This window comes from Podarcis melisellensis (assembly GCF_964234715.1).
Source record: "Podarcis melisellensis genome assembly, chromosome: 12".
Taxonomy (NCBI): Eukaryota; Metazoa; Chordata; class Lepidosauria; order Squamata; family Lacertidae; genus Podarcis; species Podarcis melisellensis.
This window is the reverse complement of record NC_138544.1, coordinates 46,115,631-46,137,495: the sequence shown is the minus strand read 5'-3', so window position 1 is coordinate 46,137,495 and position 21,865 is coordinate 46,115,631. Positions and strand designations below refer to the sequence as shown.

At 43.8% G+C, this 21,865-nt stretch overlaps 1 protein-coding gene across 7 annotated transcripts in view; it reads right to left on the bottom strand.

Annotated features, from left to right (window-relative positions):
* Positions 1-21,865, bottom strand: part of ADARB2 (adenosine deaminase RNA specific B2 (inactive)) — a 363,889-nt gene that overhangs the window by 22,698 nt on the left and 319,326 nt on the right. For all 7 annotated transcript variants that reach the window (XM_081931677.1, XM_081931679.1, XM_081931678.1 and 4 more), the window contains 2 exons: positions 13,909-14,060; positions 4,131-4,299 (listed from right to left, as the gene is read on the bottom strand). In XM_081931677.1, coding sequence (XP_081787803.1) covers positions 4,131-4,299; positions 13,909-14,060 — 321 coding nt within the window. The remainder of the gene's footprint in view (positions 1-4,130; positions 4,300-13,908; positions 14,061-21,865) is intronic.

Here is a 21,865-nt window from a genome sequence, read left to right as displayed (position 1 = left end):
CCGGGTTCGCGTCTCCGCTCCTCCACATGCAGCTGCTGGGTGACCTTGGGCCAGTCACACTTCTCTGAAGTCTCTCAGCCCCACTCACCTCACAGAGTTTTTGTTGTGGGGGAGGAAGGGAAAAGGAGATTGTTAGCCGCTTTGAGACTCCTTTGGATAGTGATAAAGCGGGATATCAAATCCAAACTCTTCTTTAGCTTTTTGTTACCCATATATAATGTATTCTCAGACCATTTGTCAGCACATTGGCAGGGCCCACTGACCCTGCTGAACCCTACACTGGGAAGTTGAGCGTATGGAATTGCCATTTTAAATCATATCAGGATAATTGTGGGGAATTTTAAATCAAGGCTCCCAGTTGCCCAATGGCACTGCCAGCTAAGTCTGTGGTTGATATCTTCCAGCAATAAGATATTAGGCTATTCTGATGTTCTTAAAATGGACTTGGAGTGCAGAGGGTAGCACTGAATTTTAATTTACTTGGGATTAACATGCACAAAAACTGCTGAATGCTGTGAATGAGAACTGAATGGAGGGAAATGCTTTTTTGATGTTGCTTGCAAATACCTTGTGAGCAAGAAAGTATGATAACAGCTGTTGGGATAAATTATTAATTGTGCATTATTTGCTCAGCTCCAGTAATTCTTTCCAATATATCAGAAAACTGCTACTCTGGTTCTCCTTCTCTTTGTAAGTCATGCAATGTAGGCTCTTTTCAAGGAACTGGGGCCAATGTTCTCGATGTGGAATTTTTCTCCAAATCGCTAAAACCCCCGAAGGACAATTCAATCAAAGGACTGCTTACTCAACAATCTCATTTAGGCATATATGAATTCGTTTGAGCGTTTGGACCCCATGAAAATCAAATCAGCCAATATATGAACACATGAGATCAGTGGTGTGCAGTGAAATTTTTCGCAGGGGAACATTTAGGGCCAGAGGCACTAGCTTGTGAGGGTGACATATGTGTGAGATCACACCTCCCTCCCTAAGCAAGACAGAAGCTTCCCAGGCTTTGGAAAGGAGGCACCAGGCTTTAATACACCAATTTACCAGAAACATTTAGGGGACTAGTCTAAATGGGGAGATATAAGGATGCCTACCTTCCAAAATATATGTTTCTGTTATGGTGATGTTATGGACTGGTGGGATGCAGAGAAATGGTGGGAGGTATCAGCTGGGGAACCCCCAAGGGAAGAAAGCTCAGAGCCAGGGGACTGGTAGTGGAGCGATGATGAGTGGTCAGAGGGAGAAGAGGGAGCAGACTGGGGGGAGAAGGTGTCAGAATTTGAAGAGGCAACAGGGTTTTGTGAGCAGGAAGCATCTGTGGCAGAAAGCAGTCCAGGACCAGAGGCAGAACAGGAAGTTGGAGAGGAGAGGTCCAAGAGGCAGTGATGAAGCAGACTGATTAATAAGCCAGTGGGTCTCCTCCTCCTGCTGTGACCAGCCCCCCTCACCCTTGGTGGTTTCCTGAGCTAGTTTGTTTCTTTGAATAAAGAGAGTTAATGTCAAGGCTGGAGTCAGATGCAGGTTAGCACGAAGAAACAGTCAGTTGTCAGTGAAGTTGACTCTTTATTCAAGGAAATGATATACAACTCAGCAACACTTCCCAGTAGGTCTTATCCCTGTAGAGCAGTTGCCAGAACTAAAGGTCCCACCTTCTACCCTTTCTAAGGCTCCTCCCCTCCTAGGCCTAATGAGCACCAACTTTTCCCGGTAGTTGAGAGGACTGAAGATCCTTCCCCCAGCTTCCTAAGTCTCCTCCTCTTCCTGCACTCTCTCTGTCTGGCCCTCAGGACTCCCAGGACACACAGTCCCTGCCTGTTTTGCTACCTGTTCTTGCTATCCACTCCAAACCACGGTCGGGTCTGCTTCCTTCAAAGCCCCTCTGTGAGTTCATCCTCACCAGGACTGGACAGCAACACGAGCAGTTTCTTTCCTTTGAAAGGTGGCCTATACATTCAACTCAGTGCAGGGATGCCACCCAAAATAGCACTCCCACAGCGAGTTCTTCCTCACCCTACTGCAACATCTAGCATATAGGGTGTGGCGTTATTGAGTTGTGAGTGGCTCCTGCTCCCATCAGGCACGTCCAATGGCACAGGGCAGGAGCAAGGAATCTCGCAAGGTGATGTCACTAGACATCATGGCTGGGAGGGGATAGCAGGAATTATGACATTTCTGACAGCGTCCTTGTGGCATGTGTAATACGTGGAATTTAGAGAGAAGACAGGTGGAAGATGAAGTAGGAAGTCTTGACAGCCAAGAAACCTGGAAGAGTCTGAACCTCACCCCCAGACTGAACTCAGAAGCAGAAAGAAGTCCCCCAGGGAAGGATCTCAGATAGAACCAGGGATGCTTAAGGGATTTGGTTTCTGTGAATTCCAGTGCAAGTTGACCTGATCTGTATCTCCTTGAGTAATGCACAGATTGAAACAACTATCCTCTGGAATATGCATTTTCTTCATTTTACAACAGCGTTCTCCTTTCACAAAGTGCTGAAATGCTTTAAAAGCATATATTTTAAGGATAAAATATGTTTAGAATTTAAACATTAAGATTTTGGGAGTACTTAAACAAGAGTCTACATAAGTATTTAAATATCAAGTTTTGTATGGGTTAAAAATATTTTTTTGATGCATTTGGAAATGGGATAGAATGGGTTTATGAATGAACACATGTGAAATGGACATGGGACACAAATAGAGTGATCTAGCCATTCCTAGAAAGAGCCCTGGTGGGGGGTGAGTGATCACTAAGGGGAACTTTACCTCTGTTGCCTCTCTTCTTCTCACATTAACTTGTTAAGAGCTGTCTAAAACCCAAGTTCATATTCATATCATTAATAAGTCATAACATTCACAACTGGAATACTTTTGAACATCAAAACAAAGGTTTTGCCTTTGATCCTGGAAACACAGAACATGACACCAGATTGCCATATTTTACAGCTGTGGATGAATGTAAGAAATCTTTAAATACTGTAGACTGATTTTGTAGTGGATGAAGGCAGGTTTCTTTGGAGAAAATGAAGTTCTGGACACTCTGTATTGCAATTGAATTTCCTGTCAATATTAAATATAATATTGGTTTCTGAGTTTATATTTAATTTACTGTCTATTGACATTCAGAAAAACAGAGGCAGTGACAATATGGTTTGGAACCCTTAATTTACTTAGTCATTCTCTTCTGCCTGATATTTGATTTTGAAACTCTGGTCATTCTTGGAAGAAACAGGGAAATTGTGTTGGAGACTTTTCCCTTCCCTCTTTGAGAAAATGTATTACAACAGGGGAAGATTTAACCCAACAATATTATTTTGCAATATTTTCATAGTCTGTGTGTCAGATTATTTCAATATGTCACCATTGGACTTTTCCCTCATTCCTATGATTGGATCAATCATGTAAAAAACAATTGTGACTGTACAATATTCAAACAGATCAGCTACGAAAAGTGAGAGCAAAAAGTAGCATTTTTGTGCTGTAGCATCAAACCATCACAAACAAACAAACAAACAAACAAACAAACAAACCCTCCTCCAAAAAGCATTACCATCCTCATATGTACAAAATCTTAGGGCCTGTGCATGGTTTCACATTTTATCCTTTGGTTTGCAGTTCCTCTGTTTTAATTCAGGAAGGATTCAAGTCTGTCATTAAACGTTGGCCTTAGGCATTTTGCACAGTGTGTTCCACATCGCAATTGCCCATCCAGTGCTCTTCGTGAACAGACACTGCATACCCCAGAATTCTCTACCATGCACAATAGGGTCCTCATCAAGCAAGTCAAAGTCCTTGAAGCTAGACAGTCTGAAAACCACTGTTCTGAAACATCTGAGGAACAGATGGCGACCACCCCAGGGGAAGCCTGAGTTACCAAAGATCAAATCTATCAACATCCTTATAGCTCTGATCCAGTGGCTCCTGTATATATGTGAGAGAGCTGAACATATTCTGATATTGAAGTGCATGGCTGTGGCAATGTTCATGATAGGTGATTATGGTGGCTACCATTTCCTTAAGAGTTAATTAAATTTTCCACCAGAAAACAATCACCGTTTATAATTTTAATGAGATTTCCATGCTGGCTTGCTGCCCGACCGCTTAGCAATTTCACTATAAAGTTACCTGGCAATTTTGTCTGTGCAAGACATGGTGACCAGCTGCTCCCCCAATAACACACCATCCCACATTTGCACCGCACTGGGATATCGGGCTGGAATGGTTCCTTCCCCAGATTCAATCTTCGTTCGAAGATGCCCACGGTACTTCCTTACTATGTGCTTAATGCTGTTCACTGGAATGGAAAAAGGAAAGAATAGAAAGGAAGCGTCATCGGTGATAACAACAGATCAAGAGCTTTTATATTTCTCTTCTAAGGTGAACAGTGATGGGCCAAGTGGGAGCAGAGGGAAGCAGTGTCCTACTTCCCTCCCTTTCCATAAATACGATCTGGAATTTGCACATTAAAGCTGTACCCTATACACATTTAGCAATGACAAACCTAGACAGCATCTTAAAAAGCAGAGATATCACCTTGCTGACAAAGGTCCATATAGGTGAAGCTATGGTTTTCCCAGTAGTGATGTATGGAAGTGAGAGGTGGACCATAAAGAAGGCTGATCGCCAAAGAATTGATGCTTTTGAATTATGGTGCTGGAGGAGACTCTTGAGAGTCCCATGGACTGCAAGAAGATCAAACCTATCCATTCTGAAGGAAATCAGCCCTGAGTGCTCACTGGAAGGACAGATTGTGAAGCTGAGGCTCCAATACTTTGGCCACCTCATGAGAAGAGAAGACTCCCTGGAAAAGACCCTCATGTTGGGAAAGATGGAGGGCACAAGGAGAAGGGGACGACGGAGGATGAGATGGTTGGACAGTGTTTTCGGAGCTACCAGCATGAGTTTGACCAAACTGCGGGAGGCAGTGGAAGACAGGAGTGCCTGGCGTGCTCTGGTCCATGGGGTCATGAAATGTTGGACACGACTAAATGACTAAACAACAACAATACACATTTACAGGGGAGTAAGCCCCATTGCATTCCGCCAGGGATGGGCAACCTTGCTCAGCCTGAGCAACCTTTTGGGGCCACATTCTTGTGGTAGGTGAAGGCAACGGCAAAAGTGGGTGGAACAATGAATAATACAGTGGGTTCGTTTCTACTAGGGCTGGGCGATATCTGGTTTTCAACATTGTGATATATCAGCAGATAAACATTGCGATGTACTGATATATGATGATGTCTGAAATTGGAGACTGGGCGTGCGGCTGAAGGAAGGAGCAGCCATGGATATTTTGCATGTGGCTGATATACACAGAACCTCTATTTTGCATGTGGCTGATATACACAGAACCTCTATTTGCCTGGGCAAAACTAGAATTAGTTGGCTCCAGCTACTGTTGGTCTCTCTGCCTTTTGCCCTATGGGTCCCAATGGACACCACCCACTACTGACTAATTCTCTTTTCCTGGATGCTTTAGGCTGTGATTTTGCACACTGAACTCATGGGACTGCCACTGAGTAGACATGGATAGGATTGCATTGCCAGGCTGTATCCTGCGATTGGCTTCCTAGCTTCTGGCTTATTTGTGTCAGATGCTGCCCACTGTGGAGGATGCATCCTGAGGAAAGGCAAAGCACCTTTTCTGCCTTTACCGCAATTGCAGGTGCCAGCTGTGCAGACTGAGCACAGCATTCCCAGTTGGCCTGCCATGCTACCATCCTGCTCACATCTGGATGCTGAGGATTGGAACGGCTGGACCAGTGCTGTTTATTTCAGGAATAAGTGCCCTCTGGTGGAAAGCTTTCAGATGTTCCATTACCTTGCCTAATTTTCTCCTTGTTTCATCCTTACCAACAAAGAACCTCGTAGAGGCTTTACGTAAACCATGCCTCTCCTTTTTCTAACCTTGGCTGGCCTACTCTTTGATTTTTCAGATCTGAAGTCCTCAAATTGCAACCAAAGCACTGCACTTCCTTCTGTATTTCAAAGCTTGAAAATTAGAAATGGCAGAAGGGAGACATACACACACAGACAGACATGCCCACAGATGGAAGGCGCTACCTGAAAATACCAGCAATTCCAGGACAGGGTTGAATACACTGCAATTTGCATGACTTTGATTATACTAAGTAAATGTTAGCTGACAAGGATCAAAGCCTGAGCAAGGTGCATTGACAGGCATAATTATCAAATGCAAACGGATTCAGACACAAATAAGAGCCTGCTCTTGACAGGCATTCTGCAAACTTCACTCCTATTCCAGGCAGATTTCGGGAACATCTGAGACCTACTTTTACAGCTCATGTTCATTTGTTTGGGATGGAAAGAAAACCCATAGGGTCACCAAGCCCAACCGCCTGCCCTAAGGCAAGATTCTTCAAGACACATTAGTCAGCCTGCCAAAGATTAGCCCACATCATGCAGACCGCACCATGCACCCACATGGAGATTGAAAGAGCGAAGACAGGGCACCCCATCGAGATGTGCACAGAGAACAGAACCTTCATACGGTTCAAGCAAATGAGCCAGGTGGACTGCAGCTTGAAACTAAACAATTAAGACTTCTCTGATGGGATTAACGGATCACTTGTTCCTAACAGTAAAAACTGCACCTCTTACTGCATTCATGAAAGAAAGCAATGTCCACAGTCCCAGAGACTTGCCAGGAGTGCACCACTGCCTTGGACACCACCTGACTGTAAAATCAATGGAGCCTGTGTGATTCAGAGGTTCAGGTTTGGGCTTGGACATGGTCAGCCCTCTCAGTAGCCATGTACAAAATACGTCAAAAAGAGCAAACTGATGTTGAATTCCAGCATTTTAGACCAAAAGCTTTGGACCAGCTCTGGCCAGCAGACCACTTGCTACCAGGTAATGGGCACCTCATTTCCCGTTACATTCATACCTATTGTTTCGTTCGGTTCAGGTTACGTCTTTTCAGGTAGCGTCCCGTGGTGACCCGGAAGTACCGGAAAAGGGTTACTTCCGAGTTTCGCCGCTTGCGCAGGCGCTCAAAATGATGTCACGCGCACGTGCAAAAGTGGCGAATTGTGACCTATGCACGCGCAGGCGTGGGTTGTGTTCTGCTCATGATGCGAACGGGGCTCCGGAACGGATCCTGTTCACAACCAGAGGCACCACTGTACTTAACTTGTTATTTAACTGCTATTTTTGGTTCAGCTTCTTTAAAAAGGCACAGCTCTCAATATTTATTTACTCATCCACTGGTAAGCCACAAGCCCGCTGCTGCTCTCCTCTTCAATTTGATCCGAGCCTCTGTGGCTGTTAAGTCTTCCTGATTTTTGCATCGCTTATTCTCCCCCTTGATTATCTTCGCTAATTGCCGCGGGGAGGGGAAGGGGGGAGGAAGGAAGGAGCAGGAGGGAGGGAGGGAGAAGTCAGCTGAAGATGCTACTTCATCCGGAACAAGATGTCAACCCGACCCCAGCATTAGAGAGGGCCAATTTAAAAATCATTTGGAGTGGGTTTATGATGTGTGCCTGACTAGACATTAGATGTGTAAATCACTGCTCAGAGCGTCAGAGAAAAGGGAAGAAGGAAGTGCGGAATTATTAGTATCAATTTTGATCCTTTGAATGTGTAGAGATAAATCCTCCCCTGCTCCCCCCCCTTTCCTTTCGTTTCTCTTTTTATATATATAAAAAATCTAAAATGCAATATACCGTAAGTTCAATTATTTTTGCAATGATTTGCAACTAGTCAGCCTTTGTGTTATGACAGACGATGGATTTTTTTTTAGTAAAAAGCAAATTAAGAATTCTCCACTCCCCCACCTTAAAAAAAAAAATATTGCTGGAAATGAATGGTGATTAAACAGAATCACAAGAGTAAAAACCTGTCTGAAATTTACGTGTGGCTGCCTCAGAAGTTCATTTTCTATTTCTCTGCTTCACTGCATGCTACTCCCCAGCCATGAAGGAGGGGGGGGGCGTGAGGCCTCTTGCACCCTCCCTTTTATACTCGCTTCTCAGTTCATTACGATAGTTTGTTTATAAAGGGTTGATAGAGCGCTTGGAAACAAAAGCGAGTTCAAACGGCAATGAATTCCACTAATCCTTCGGATGACAAATGCATTTGTAATAGGGCTGGAATCTACAAGCAGATGTCAACAAGGCATTATGTTGACTAATTGGTGAAGGACAATTTTAATAGGTAGGGAATTCAAGCTGAAGGCACAGTTTTGGTGCTCTTAGCATTGTTATAATACAGTGGTTCATGAATTCCAGATAGCTAACCTTGATAAAGGTAAAATAAAAATTAAAAAATGAAGAAAAATGTAAAGAAAAAGAAAGCCCAACAACTATCTCTCTGATATCTTATACCTAGGGCTTGCCATACGTCTGGAAAATTCCAGACATATATGGAAATTGGATGCCTAAATTGGCTTCCGGGGGGGAATTTTTTTTGAATGTTAAGAGATCTCCAGAATTTCCTGAATGTATGGCAACCAGTTGTTTTTTTGGGGGTGTGTGTTTCTCTCCCCTCCCCCCTTTTTTAAAAAAAAATATCAAAAGATTTCTGGGGATGGCTACACCTCGGCGGCAGTGGAAGTGATGAGAGGGCTGTGTTGGAGAAAGGGGTGCATTAGGGTCTGGCCGTTTTCAGGTTTTTCTGGGGGGCGTGGTTCTGTTTTTTAATTTTTTTTTGCATGGTGAAAATTCCTTTCTTTCCCTGCTCGAAGAAGAAGAATCATCTCTTGGAGATGCTGGCGACGGCAGGGGGTGGGTGGGTATGTTTGCTTGTTTTTAGAGGTTTCCTTAAAATAGCTCAACTTTTTGAAATATGGGAAGCCTACCTTATACCTTAAGCAGTGCGTTCAGACATATGCTTTTGTGGAGTAGAAATTTTGCCATTTTCATGCATTTGATGAAGTGTTTTTCACCCAAAGTAAAAAACAGCAAGGCTGTGTCCTTAACCTCACAGTTGTACTTGAAGATGGAAAATAACAATACAATGTGATATTTTCTGAAGTTTAGCCTTTCCCCTTTCTTCCAAATTGTTTGGTCTCTTTAATAATTTTTTTTAAATGTCTGCTTTGCTTCTGGGAGTGCAGTCCCATTATGTGTTTTACAAGCTAGTCTCTGACCATAATAATAAATTATTATTAGTAGTAGTAATTTGTCATTTCTGGGTCTGGATTATAACAGAATGTCTGAAGTAGAAAACACACAAATTAATCAGAGGAATTCAGATTCTGCACAGGTGGTTTGCTTGGAGATACCAATCAAAGCAAGAGCAGCTCGAAGGTTTCAAGAGCATTATTTTTAATTGCTAATTGCGTCGCTCATCTAAAATTAGCACTTGAGCACCTCCATTTTGAAGGCGTTGCAGGGCCCATAGGGCAAAGCATGGACACCTGATGGGAAGAGAGAGAGAAGCACCTCAATTAAACGAGCTTAAAAATCCTGGCTGCCATTTTGTATTTACGCTTCCAAAATGAATGCCGAGAAGCACAGAGGCATAACGGAATGCAACAATATAGTTTTACCTATAATTCATTGATGATTAGGCTCTCTATGGCTGCTAGTCATGAGGGCTACATTACGACATCCAGGATCTGAAACGGCATGCCTCTGAGGTATTCGATTATTTAGGAATAAGTTTCTGGCAGTAAGAGCTGTTCGATAGTGGAACAGTCTCCCTCAAAAGTTGGTGGCATCTCCTTCATTGGAGGCTCTTATGCAGAGGCTGGGTGGCTGGCCATCTGCTAGGGATTTTTTTAGATACGACTTTTGCATTGGACTTGGGGTCCCTTCCAACTCTACAGCTCTGATTCTACTCCAGTTGCTGTTGTGTTTATGTCCTGGTTGTGGGTTTCCCATTGGCATCTGGTTGGCCACTGTTGAAAACACTATGCTGGACTAAATATATTGGATTTTGGTCTGCTCTTCTTATAGTCACACAACAGAGAGGAGCAAACACAGCTGGAGAGAGAGAGAGAGAGAGAGAGAGAGAGAGAGAGAGAGAGAGAGAGAGAAAACAAGAACAAAAGCTAGGACTCGAAGGAGACTCTCCACTATTCACATAAGGTCTGGCCAAATTTGTGTACTAGATACAGCGTTTCAGATACTGCCAAATGTTTTGCGTCACTGTGGCTCTCCAGTGCCATTTGTCCTGCAGCGCTCAAAGGGAGTATGGCTATACATTCCATAATATGCCATGCATTCACTGTAGCAAGATGCCCACAGTGGGAAACTCATGGGCTGGTCACACATAGGATACTTTGGGTTTTCTGTGCTTTGGCTGGTATCTCTTCAACCTGCTCCCCCCCCATCCACCTACCCACACTGATGCACATAAGATGAGTAACCTCTGTGTGACCAGCTTGGAAACTTAGTTTTCTGCTTCCCTATATTAAGCAACAAACTTTTTCATCATTCTGACACATTTAAATAAAGGGTTTGGGGCAGTGATTTAAAGCATTTTAGCATACATAAGGTAAAAGGTAAAAAAAGGTAAAGGACCCCCGGATGGTTACATCCAGTCAGAGGTGACTATGGGGTTGTGGTGTTCATCTCGCTTTCAGGCTGAGGGAGCTGGCATTTGTCCATAGACAGCTTTCTGGGCCAGCATGACTAAACCGCTACTGGTGCAATGGGACACTGACGGAAACCAGAGTGCACAGAAATGCCGTTTACCTTCCTGCCACAGCAGTACCTATTTATCTACTTGCACTGGTGTGCTTTTGAACTGCTAGGTTGGCAGGAGCTGGGACAGAGCAATGGAGCTCACCCCGTCACGGGGATTTGAACCACCGACCTTCTGATTGGTAAGCCCAAGAGGCTCAGTGGTTTAGACCACAGCGCTGCCCGTGTCCCATTTACCTTTAGCATACATACCTGGAAAGACTTTCCTCCTTATCTATTTTTATTCTGAAATGGTACTGTAACATGGAATGAACATTGAGCCTTATCAAATTACAAGTAACCTTGTATGTTTTTTCAGTAGTCCCAAAAAGAAACCTTTGCTGAGGGGCTTTGTTGCTAGCAAACTTATTTTGAATCAAAATTAACTGAGGTTAATGTCAAATGACCAACTAAAACTTTAATTGATAAATGCATTGATTCAACAGGCGGGCAGCCCTACTGTTTATGCCAGAGAGCCTGTGGCAGACATGTCTATTTGTGTGCTTCCTCGAGAGGCATGTTTCTGTGCAGTGTGGTCCCCTGCTAGCACTCTTCTGGGGAAGGAAGAATCCTGACTCTGTGCCTCACCCTCAGATTACCTACAAACCCAACGACCCAGATGTCGTGGCTGCATGCCGATCCTGTTGCGATGGAAGCACTACAGAAAAGTGTCTGCCTCACAACTCCAGCACAGCTGTAGGTTAATAGGCAAGCAGGAAGAAGACCACATGCAGAGAAGATGCAATGGTGTGTTTCAGACCTAACGGGACTGTGGGATAAAACGGGAGCTGGGCTATCAGGAAGTCAATGGCACAAGGCAAGACAACATGTTAGCAAAAGATAGAAAAAGCAGCCTGGGGGGGAGAGACAGCAGAGGCAGCCTCAGGGCAGACTTGATTTGCCTGCTTCTGCTGGTCTGTCTAGAACAGCAAAAAATGCAGGCTATGGAAGAAAAATGAAGCGAGAGCAAAAGGGGGGGAAAAAGGGGAAGACCTTGGCTGAGTTTTCTCATGTAAAAAGTTGAGGAATCAAGTTTCCCCCTTGGAAAAACTTCTTCATCTTTTCCAAAGTCTGTGATTGGAAGAGTTTAAAAAACGCACCTAAAAAGTGTACTATTGCTGTTGTCATGTACATACACTATCAGGTCACATTCTGCCTCATAGAGAAGCACTAGGAGAAAGAGGTCCCTCTTATAAGCTAACTCTCAAAAAGGAAAGCAACAGCGAGACAGGAGGGAGTGGAGGAAGCAAGAAAAACAAAACAAGGGATAATGTGAGCAAATGCACTTTGGCTTTGATTCATCTGAGAATGAGGACTGAGCCAGCAGCTTCCTGGGAAAAAAAGATGGGTTTCGGGAGTTGAAAGAAGGTGCCGTGGGTGGTTTTAGAGGGCATTTCAGGCATAATGGACAAGGAGGAGGAGAATGGGGCAGATCAAAGCTCAAATAACTTTGGAACAAACTTTGCATAACATAATACAAAGCAGTTCTGTACTTCAGTGCAGAGACACCTGCATGTCCCCTCTGGGCATGCTGGGATCATGTTACTGGCTTTAGCAGGCAGAATTCCACTAGCACATATGGGAATAGGCATATATAACACTCACAAATTTAGAGAGGGCAGAGGAGTGGCCTAGAGGTTTGACAGCTGGTAAGAGCAGAGGTAATGCTAATTCTGTCTTGATTGTATTCGTGAGATTTGGAGCCAATTTTTGGAGTATGCACTCCACCAACTTCTCCCAGGTCTAGTTCACCCCACTTCTGCATTCTGGCATTCACTGTGAATAACATTAACCAGGGTTCTTGTTTAACTAGGACCAGAAACCAAAACATAATGTTGGTTTTGGACCCTGATACAAGAAGAAACCTGTTTAGCATTAACCACCATTAAAGTTGATGGAGTGAGGGAACGGAGTACGGATTGCTTGTCTCCAGATTCCTTTGCATCAGCTGCAAATCTGGTCAGATCTGCCCATGTGCTTTCAGATCCTGGCTGGCTTTCCCAGAGGCTAACTGTGGTTAACTGAAATCATGACGGAGGTTCTTACTCCCCACATTCCCAAGGAGAGGTCCATAGCATCTATACCACTGAAGCTTCCGAGTCCCTTTGAAGGGAATTCCCACATAAAATGCTTGGCAGAGGTTACCAAGCCATGGATGACAGAGGCGAGACGTACATTTTCTGTGTTGAGTGCAAAGGCCAAACGATGCATTCTATGGAAGATCCTTGATCAGATTTACCAATTTCTTCAAAGACGTAGAAAAGCAGCCACATGGAGACCTGAACTGGATCAGTGTTGCAGTGCCATTTCTTCACTCAAAATTGCCCCTAGCCCCAGGAACTATGGGGATAATATGGGCAACTGTAACCTGCTCCCTACATGGGGTGGATGATTATCCTCTTTGGCCAAGATCCAGTGATGGCTCCTTTATTGCTGCTTTCAATTAAAACATGGAGAAATACACAGATACCCCACACAACATGTGGGATTGGTATGGTATGGTATGGAAAGTGTTATATAAAGCGGTGTGTGTGTCAATTTGTCCAAGCTGGCTACAGCTGATGTGAATTAGAGTCTGACAGCATCTGGAGGCACCATATTGGCTTTCTCATGGTAACATAGGACTACGAGCTGCTGCTTTACTTGCTATGCTTTAGTACTGTGATTTTAGCTGAGTTTAGTGTTTTTGTAGTAGCATGACAATGATTAATAACAAACGAACATATGATACCCATGGTTAAAGGAATCAAGAGCTGGCTTGGTTAGGCTTGTCAACAGCTGAATTAACTGCATTTAACATTAGTAAGGGTTAATAAGGGTTCCCCAGAATTAACTGTACTTAGCATTAAAGAAAGGTTTCCCTTGACTTAGGATCTGCAAGCTCCTTCGAACTGTTGTTTCAGATCTTAGTTAGGGGTGAAGTCTAGTTAACTGGGGTTAATGCCGGCACTGATGAACTGCTTAACGGTGGTTAAGATGGCAAATTTATTCCAGGGAAGGCAAAGAACTTGCAAAGAGCAAGTTTGTCCCTGAAGCTGGCTCCCAGTTCCTTAACCACTATTAAGAGGGAGCCCGTATTATTTCTGTACTGGCCCATTGAGAGAGGTGTAACCATTGCATCATTTTCATAGTCAGGCATCATCTACTTAACAGGGAAACAGAGAAGGAAAACATTAAGGGAAGGAAAAAAAAAAAAGAGGGGGGGGGGGAAGAAAACCTGAAATGAAACCAAACCAGGGAAGTACAGTTCTTACAGTCCGTTGTGATTTCATAGGGGGAGTTGAGGCGTGCGTCTCCACAGGGCGAAGTGCTCACGTACAGATGGAACAGAATGTTCTCTTTTAGCCTGTAGCCTCCCTCTTTTAACCGCACGAAGATTGATCGCTCGCCGTCTTCTTGTCGTTTGCTAGGATCATAGAGAAAGGTTGCAGGTCATTTGTTACATTCCTATATCAGAACTAATTCTGCTCTCCCTATGGGATAGCTCGCAGGCTCTCTGTTATATTTTCTTCCCTTATAATACCTTGTATCGCAGCATCTCTCTAGGTAATGCCTGTATGATCTCCACGGTGTCTGAGTTTACTGAATTTAAAACAGCCATACAATAAAATAAAATAAAATCAGAATCAAAATACGTTATCAGAATACTATCATTATTTATCAATGCAAAGAATAATAATGAAATAATTGGTTCTGTATCCAGAAAAGAAGGGACACAGGTGGCGCTGTGGGTTAAAGCCTCAGCGCCTAGGACTTGCTGATCAAAAGGTCGGCGGTTCGAATCCCTGCTGCGGGGTGCGCTCCCGCTGCTCGGTCCCAGCGCCTGCCAACCTAGCAGTTCGAAAGCACCTCCGGGTGCAAGTAGATAAATAGGGACCGCTTACCAGCGGGAAGGTAAACGGTGTTTCCGTGTGCAGCTCTGGCTCGCCAGAGCAGCGATGTCACACTGGCCACGTGACCCGGAAGTGTCTCCGGACAGCGCTGGCCCCTGGCCTCTTAAGTGAGATGGGCGCACAACCCCAGAGTCTGTCAAGACTGGCCCGTACGGGCAGGGGTACCTTTACCTTTTACCTTATCCAGAAAAGAAAGAAGAGTCAAAAGCTGGGTGTGTTTCAACTCTCTCTTTGGCAGCAACAAAAAGAGTGACTGGTGCCAGTACTATTATATAGTGAAGTTTTTAAATGTTCAATGCTTTACTGTGTTTTTAATATTTTGTTGGGAGCCGCCCAGAGTGACTGGGGCAACCTAATCAGATGGGTGGCATATAAATAATAAAATTATCATTTTATTTATCAGTTGCTGGAAAAAAGAGTCTTTTTTCAACAAAATGATGGGGAATAGCAAATGAATTCTCCCTTTTTGTTTATATTTGGTGAGTAATACTATCATTAAGAGAACCGCTAACTATTATTTTATAACTGGAAAGCTGCAATCCTATATGCAGGTGGTAAGGCTCATTCAACTACTTTGTATTGCTATGAGCTTGTTCTGAATTGTATTGTTTAATGGATTGTTTTGTTTTGTTTTTATTTATATGCTACTGTGTTTTTGATAGTATAGTGATTGTAATGTTTGTTAACTTTTAATGCTGTCATTATTGTGAGGCACTTTGATCTCAATGCTTGTTGCTGGAAAAGTGGAATTCAAATATTAAAATCAAATCAATTCATACAGCAGTTTATTCCATGTCCCATGTTCATTTCCTCATTATATTTGAATTATGTAAAAACCACTTCCAGAAAATGAATGGAATCTGGTTCATGTTTAACACTCATTTCTGTGTTATCTGATTCCAGAAAAATAAATAAATCATGGGAGTTAAGGTAAGGTTACTAGATTTTTTTTCAATGAATCCGGGGACACTTTTCAACTTCAATGGATTTTGTATGGGGACTGATTTGCAAATCCAGGGACTGTCCCTGGGAAAGAGGAACATCTGGTAACCTTAAGTTAAGGGGTGAAATTTGAGGCAATATATTTGCATACAGTTCTTTCCTGCTGTTTTCAAGGGGGAATCATGGGGGAATAGAATCACTCTTATGCGGAAAGGGCCAGGGAGTATCATTATTGTCCAATGATATTGTCAAAGTTCATTGGTATGAATGTACTTTAGTGTGACATGATGGAATATTGGTCAAATAGCCACAGTTCTGTACTGCAGTGTGAAAGGAACATTAGAAAAGGGAAAAGGATCACTAGCATTATAATTTGAAAAACAAACGCACTATTCTCTACCTCAGAATGCAACATTAAAGGTAAAGGGACCCCTGACCATTAGGTCCAGTCATGGCTGACTCTGGGGTTGCGGCGCTCATCTCGCTTTTATTGGCCGAGGGAGCCGGCGTACAGCTTCCGGGTCATGTGGCCAGCATGATTAAGCCACTTCTGGCGAAGCAGAGCAGCGCACGGAAATGCCGTTTACCTTCCCGCCGGAGCGGTACCTATTTATCTACTTGCACTTTGACGTGCTTTCGAACTGCTAGGTTGGCAGGAGCAGGGACCGAGCAACAGGAGCTCACCCCATGGCGGGGATTTGAACCGCCAACCTTCTGATCGACAAGTCCTAGGCTCTGTGGTTTAACCCACAGCGCAGTAGACATACGTAGGATTGTGCTGTTTATGTTTTCTTAACCTATGGTCAAAGAAACAATATTAACCCCACTCAAAGCTAGTACTAAGGGAAATGCAACATGCCGAAAGTTTAAAGCTGTCAGTTAAGACAATGTTGGCACATGTCGAGATTTTAGTCTTCATTAATTCACTTTTTAAAATTCATTAATTCACTTTTTGTGCGCATGGCAAGATTGCTACTTCTTTTTGACAATATGGTTTTATTTCAACCTTCTTTTGCTGAGATATTTTTTTTTGAGCTAGAGAATTTCTGAATTTTCTGTCGATCAAATCAACTATCCCATTATTATCACTGTTCACTAATTTAAGTGGGATTAGGGAAAAATAAATGGTTTGAAGTTTGGTGCCCAACATTCTGGAATGACCGATAAATCTGAAACAATTTCAAGAAGCACACCTTTGCCTACAGCTTATAAAAGGCTGAAGGTTTCAGCTTACTTCTCAATCACCACTCCAATTTCAGAATAACTTTTTGAGCAGATGGGAAAGCTGAGAAACAAAACACTAGCATGTATTTCCATGTTGGCCATGGAGGGGAGAGGGGGTCTCCTCATCTACAGCCGCCATGGAAGCACAGGCTACTAACATCCCAACAAACTAGTTCTTTCCCAGACATCTAATTTTGGGAGACTTATTTACAAGTTAGAGTAGATTTGCGTACTTATGGGACTGCCTCTCCTGGTATGCCCCGCGGAGGACCTTAAGGTCCACAAATGACAACACTTTGGAGATCCCAGGTCACAAGGTGGTTAGATTGGTCTCAACTAGGGCCAGGGCCTTTTCAGTACTGTTTCCGACTTGGTGGAACGCTCTGTCACAAGAGACTAGGGCCCTGCGGGACTTGACATCTTTCCACAGGGCCTGCAAGACAGAGCTGTTCTGCCTGGCCTTTGGTTTGGACTCAGTCTGACCCTTATGTTTCCCTCCCCTTCTGGTTTTGATCTATGGGCTACTTTTAAAATGAGGTTGCATTTTAACCTGTATTTTAAATTGGCCCCCCCCTATGTTTTTACTGTAATTTTACTGGTGTTAGCCCTGAGCCCAGCTCTGGCTGGGGAGGGCGGGGTATAAACAAAATTTATTATTATTATTATTCGGATAGATTCACACAACCATATTTTGCATACAATGAGCTAATTTTGCAAATCGTTTTGTGTTGGGAGCCTTGGCCAGCTCAAGTTACATACAATCCAAGTGTCCTGATTTTCTAGGGACAGTCCCAGAATTACGAAATACATCCCAGGTTCTGATTTGATCCAGGAATGTCCCTGTTTCCCCTGCCAGTGCTGCTACTGAGCTCAGGGAGGAGGATGATCTGGAGCTTTTCCAGAGCAACAGTTGTGGCAGCAAGGGAGCATCCCATTGCATCTCGATGGCCGCCGCCGCTGGCCTCCTTCCTTGGGCAGCTCATAGCGGCTGCTGGAGACTGGGCAAGGAGGAGGAGAGACTGCTGCCACCGTTGCCCAACCACTGGGCCTTAGTAGCTGCTGACGGATCCTATGCCCTGACACTGGACTTCTCTGGAAATACTCTTGGTGCAATATTTCCAGCTCCTCAAGCTGAAAAACACAAACACGCACAAACCAATAATGTGTGTGTAAATATGGTTATGGTTATATACAGTGGTACCTCTGGTTAAGAACTTAATTTGTTCCAGAGGTTCTTAACCTGAAGCTGTTCCTAACCTGAAGCTGTTCTTAACTTGAGGTACCACTTTAGCTAATGGGGCCTCCTGCTGCCGCTAATGGGCTAATGGGGCCTCCTGCTGCCGCCGCGTGATTTCTGTTCTCATCCTGAAGTAAAGTTCTTAACCTGAGGTACTACTTCTGGGTTAGTGGAGTCTGTAACCTGAAGCGTTTGTAACCTGAAGCGTTTGTAACCTGAGGTACCACTGTATGGTAATTCCATACACACCCCGGAGCAATAGCTGGTAAATCTATTTCTCCCAGTACGTGGGCTAAGACCCTGAGAATGGCTTCCTAACACACCAATTCAAAGCAAAATAAAGACTCAGCCCACCTTTCACAAATTTATGGCACACCCAACATACATTCAAAGCAGAACCCTTCCCCCAAAGATTGCTGGGAGCTGTAGTTTCCCTCATCGTAGAGCTATGATTTCCAGTACCCTTAACCAACCACAGCTCCCAGGATTCTTTGTGAAAAGACACATGCTTCAAAAGTACATAGGAGAAGCTTTAAATATCTGGTGCAGATCTACCTTGTGGTGTGCACATTTATTTTCTAGCAGGCGTAGGGATAGTCTCTAGCATGTGAAGTGGACTTCAGGTTCATAGGACTGATTAACAGGCCCAGATGTTTTGGGACTACAACTCCCATCATCCCTGACCACCGATCCTGTTAGCTAGGGATGATGGGAAGTGTAGTCACAAAACATCTGGAGGGCCGAGTTTGTCTATGCCTGGTCTAGGAGGTTTTTTCTCACACTGATAGATTTCACCGACATTCTCTTTCCCCCCGGGCTGGTTGCTCTTTTCCTTCTAACTCTGAATGCATTTCTCTCTCTCTCTCTCTCTCTCTCTCTCTCTCTCTCTCTCTCTCTCTCTCTTCCACAAGCACAATCAACAACCCTCAGCAACGCCTTGTGTTTGCTTTCAACTAGCCTGCCTTCCAGCCCGAGCCTCTACCTCCTCCACAGCCTGCCTGCTGTTAAAACCGTTTGGCTGTCACTCTTCCATGCTTTGCTTGTTTTGTCGGTTTTTGATGCTACGATGCGTTTTCTGTCGAGTGAAATTTACAGGCACATTACCCTGCTTGACAGGAACGCTGAGCCACTGGGATCTCCTGAGGAGAGGGTGGACGCCTGCAGCTCTCTCATTTGCCTGCCACCTTCTGTGAAATCTCCCAACCACTTTAATTGCATTATCACCCTGCCACAAAACCCCCAGAACAATCGAGTACCTGAAAAATCCTGCCATTCAGGAGTTTTAAAGCAAAATCCTCCCCACTTCCTCATTTGGATGGAATGGCAAAGCAAAATCAACTGGGAACTGAGAGAGACCATGAAAGTGTCACACATTGCCCTTTATTATTAGGCTAAGCTGTGCTATTGAGAAAACCTGGTGGTATTTAACAGCAGGGATGGAGAGGTAAGTTTTAAGGACTCAGTTCTGTAGGAGTATAGTTACTTATCTTCCTGGATAAAATGGAGCGATGGCACAGCTTCCTCCCTGTAGTATTTCCTCCCACCCATTGTTTACTCCTGAAAGGTGAAAATGAAGAAAACCTTGCTTTGTCAACTGATGCTAAAGTATTGGGCAAAACCACTCAGAACCCCTGAACATGTTACCTCATGTCAATGGGCACATTGCTGTGTTTCATTTTGTCAACATCCTTCAGCCCTGTATACTTGAAGGAGTGTCTCCACTCCCGCCGTTCAGCCCGGACACCAAAATTCAGCTCTGAGGGCCTTCTGGCAGTTCCCTCACTGCGAGAAACAAGGTTACAGGGAACCAGACAGAGGGCCTTCTTGGTAGTGGCGCCTGCCCTGTGGAACACTCACCCGTCAGATGTCAAAGAAATAAACAACTATCTGACTTTTAGAAGACATCTGAAGGCAGCCCTGTTTAGGGAAGTTTTTAATGTTTGATGTTTTACTCTGCTTAATGTTTTAATTTGTTGGAAGCTGCCCAGATTGTCTAGGGAGACCCAGTCAGATGGGTGGCATATAAATAATAAGTTGTTGTTAAAATAAGGCCGCCCTGCTTTATGAGAAAAGACAGATGCCTCCCCCATTTTCGTGCCTAGTCTTTAGAATGGTCACTTATACACTTATCGCTCAAAAAGAGGAAACGTGTCACCAAAAGTGAGCACATATTTGCATAATATTTACATAAATTAATATAGGTATGTTTCCTTAGACATGTATGAAAGCAGTGGTATACTCAATTTGCCTCTGAATCTGAACGTGGTCTCCATATATTTATCTGAAAACCACAAATGCTTGGGGCCACAAATGACTCTGTCTTGCGGCAATGAGTTCCATAAATTAATTGTGCTTATTTTGAAAATACTGCCTGAAGAGGAATGAGAAGGAAGTGGGCAAGAGGAATGAGGGATAGCCTTTAGACACTTTTTTCCATCCTTTCACTATGAGTAGAAAATCTGTTCAACTTTATTCTGAAACACGCCCCACTATTTTTGAGCTAAACCCCAAAGACCCGATCAACATCATGTGTGAACAAGGCATAAAAAGGATTACTGTGTTGTGGAAGGGAAGGGAACTTAGCTTTGCAGTCATTTCAACTCAGAAGGTACTGGGGGTAGGCAGCATTTGTGTGTATTTGTGTGTGTGTGTGTGTGTGTGTAGTTCAATAGAGTAGAGGCATCGGCTCCTGGCTAAATCGAGAGTGTGTGTGAGAGAGAGCCATCTGTAGAAGTTGTTGTGAACAGGGTTTTGTGTTGCTCTGAGAATTCGCTACACAAAAGGAATGTATCATCGATCCAAATAACATAATAACGTAACCGAATGTGCTGTGGAGATAGATCAATACGGAGCTTAAGATACAGTGATTGCACTTCTGTCTTCAGGGACTAGGATGCCATTCTTAACACAAAGCAAGCACAGGGACTGCTAAGCAGCGAAAACATAATAATTTAATGTACACCCAAAAATGAAAAAATAAAATAAAATGCAGAGACTATAAGAGACAGTGTCAGTTACAGCCGATCTCTTTCTGGTTCTCGCTTTTACTCTCTTTCTTTCAAGTTATGACCACTTGCTCTGTTACTGACATGCCACATTTCATCAATGCCCAGATGGAACAGAGATGCAAAAAAGAAAAACACCACAATTACTGAATTTTTCACATACAGTGGTACCTGGGGTTACATACGCTTCAGGTTACATACGCTTCAGGTTACAGACTCCGCTAACCCAGAAATAGTGCCTCGGGTTAAGAACTTTGCTTCAGGATGAGAACAGAAATCGTACGGCAGCAGCAGGAGGCCCGATTAGCTAAAGTGGTGCTTCAGGTTAAGAACGGACCTCCGGAACAAATTAAGTACGTAACCAGAGGTACCACTGTATTTACAGGTACAGCCCAACAGGGACTCCTCCCTGTTTGCAGAGTGAAGAGCTTCTTTCACAAAACCCAGGGATTAATTTGAACTTTTGGCTTACCAGGGAGCTTCCTCACAAGGGATTGTGGCCCTCAGGCTGAAAGAAGTTATCTACCTCTTGCCCAGAGGTTTTCCCGTGACTATGATATAAATAGCCAATGTACATAACTAGCTGCATTCAAGCATTTAATATCACATAGTTTGTCCCTTAGATTCAGGGTGAGCCAAACCAGCTGAAGGCCCAAACTACAGAGGGAAAGGCATTTGTGACCGAGCGACGTCTAGGAAAAGCTAATTCTCCCTTTGTTTCCAGCCCTGTGACGTTTATTGTCAGACAGAGGGAACACTACAGTATCCTGTTTGGATTCCAGGGTGACTGTCTGCTTCACGCACCAACGGGCAGCTCTTTTAAGACCCAACAAACGTATTAATGATCAACAGTATACAAGAGAGCGTGTTCATCGTAAATAACCTTCCCCAGGATGACTCAGCAGCCGCG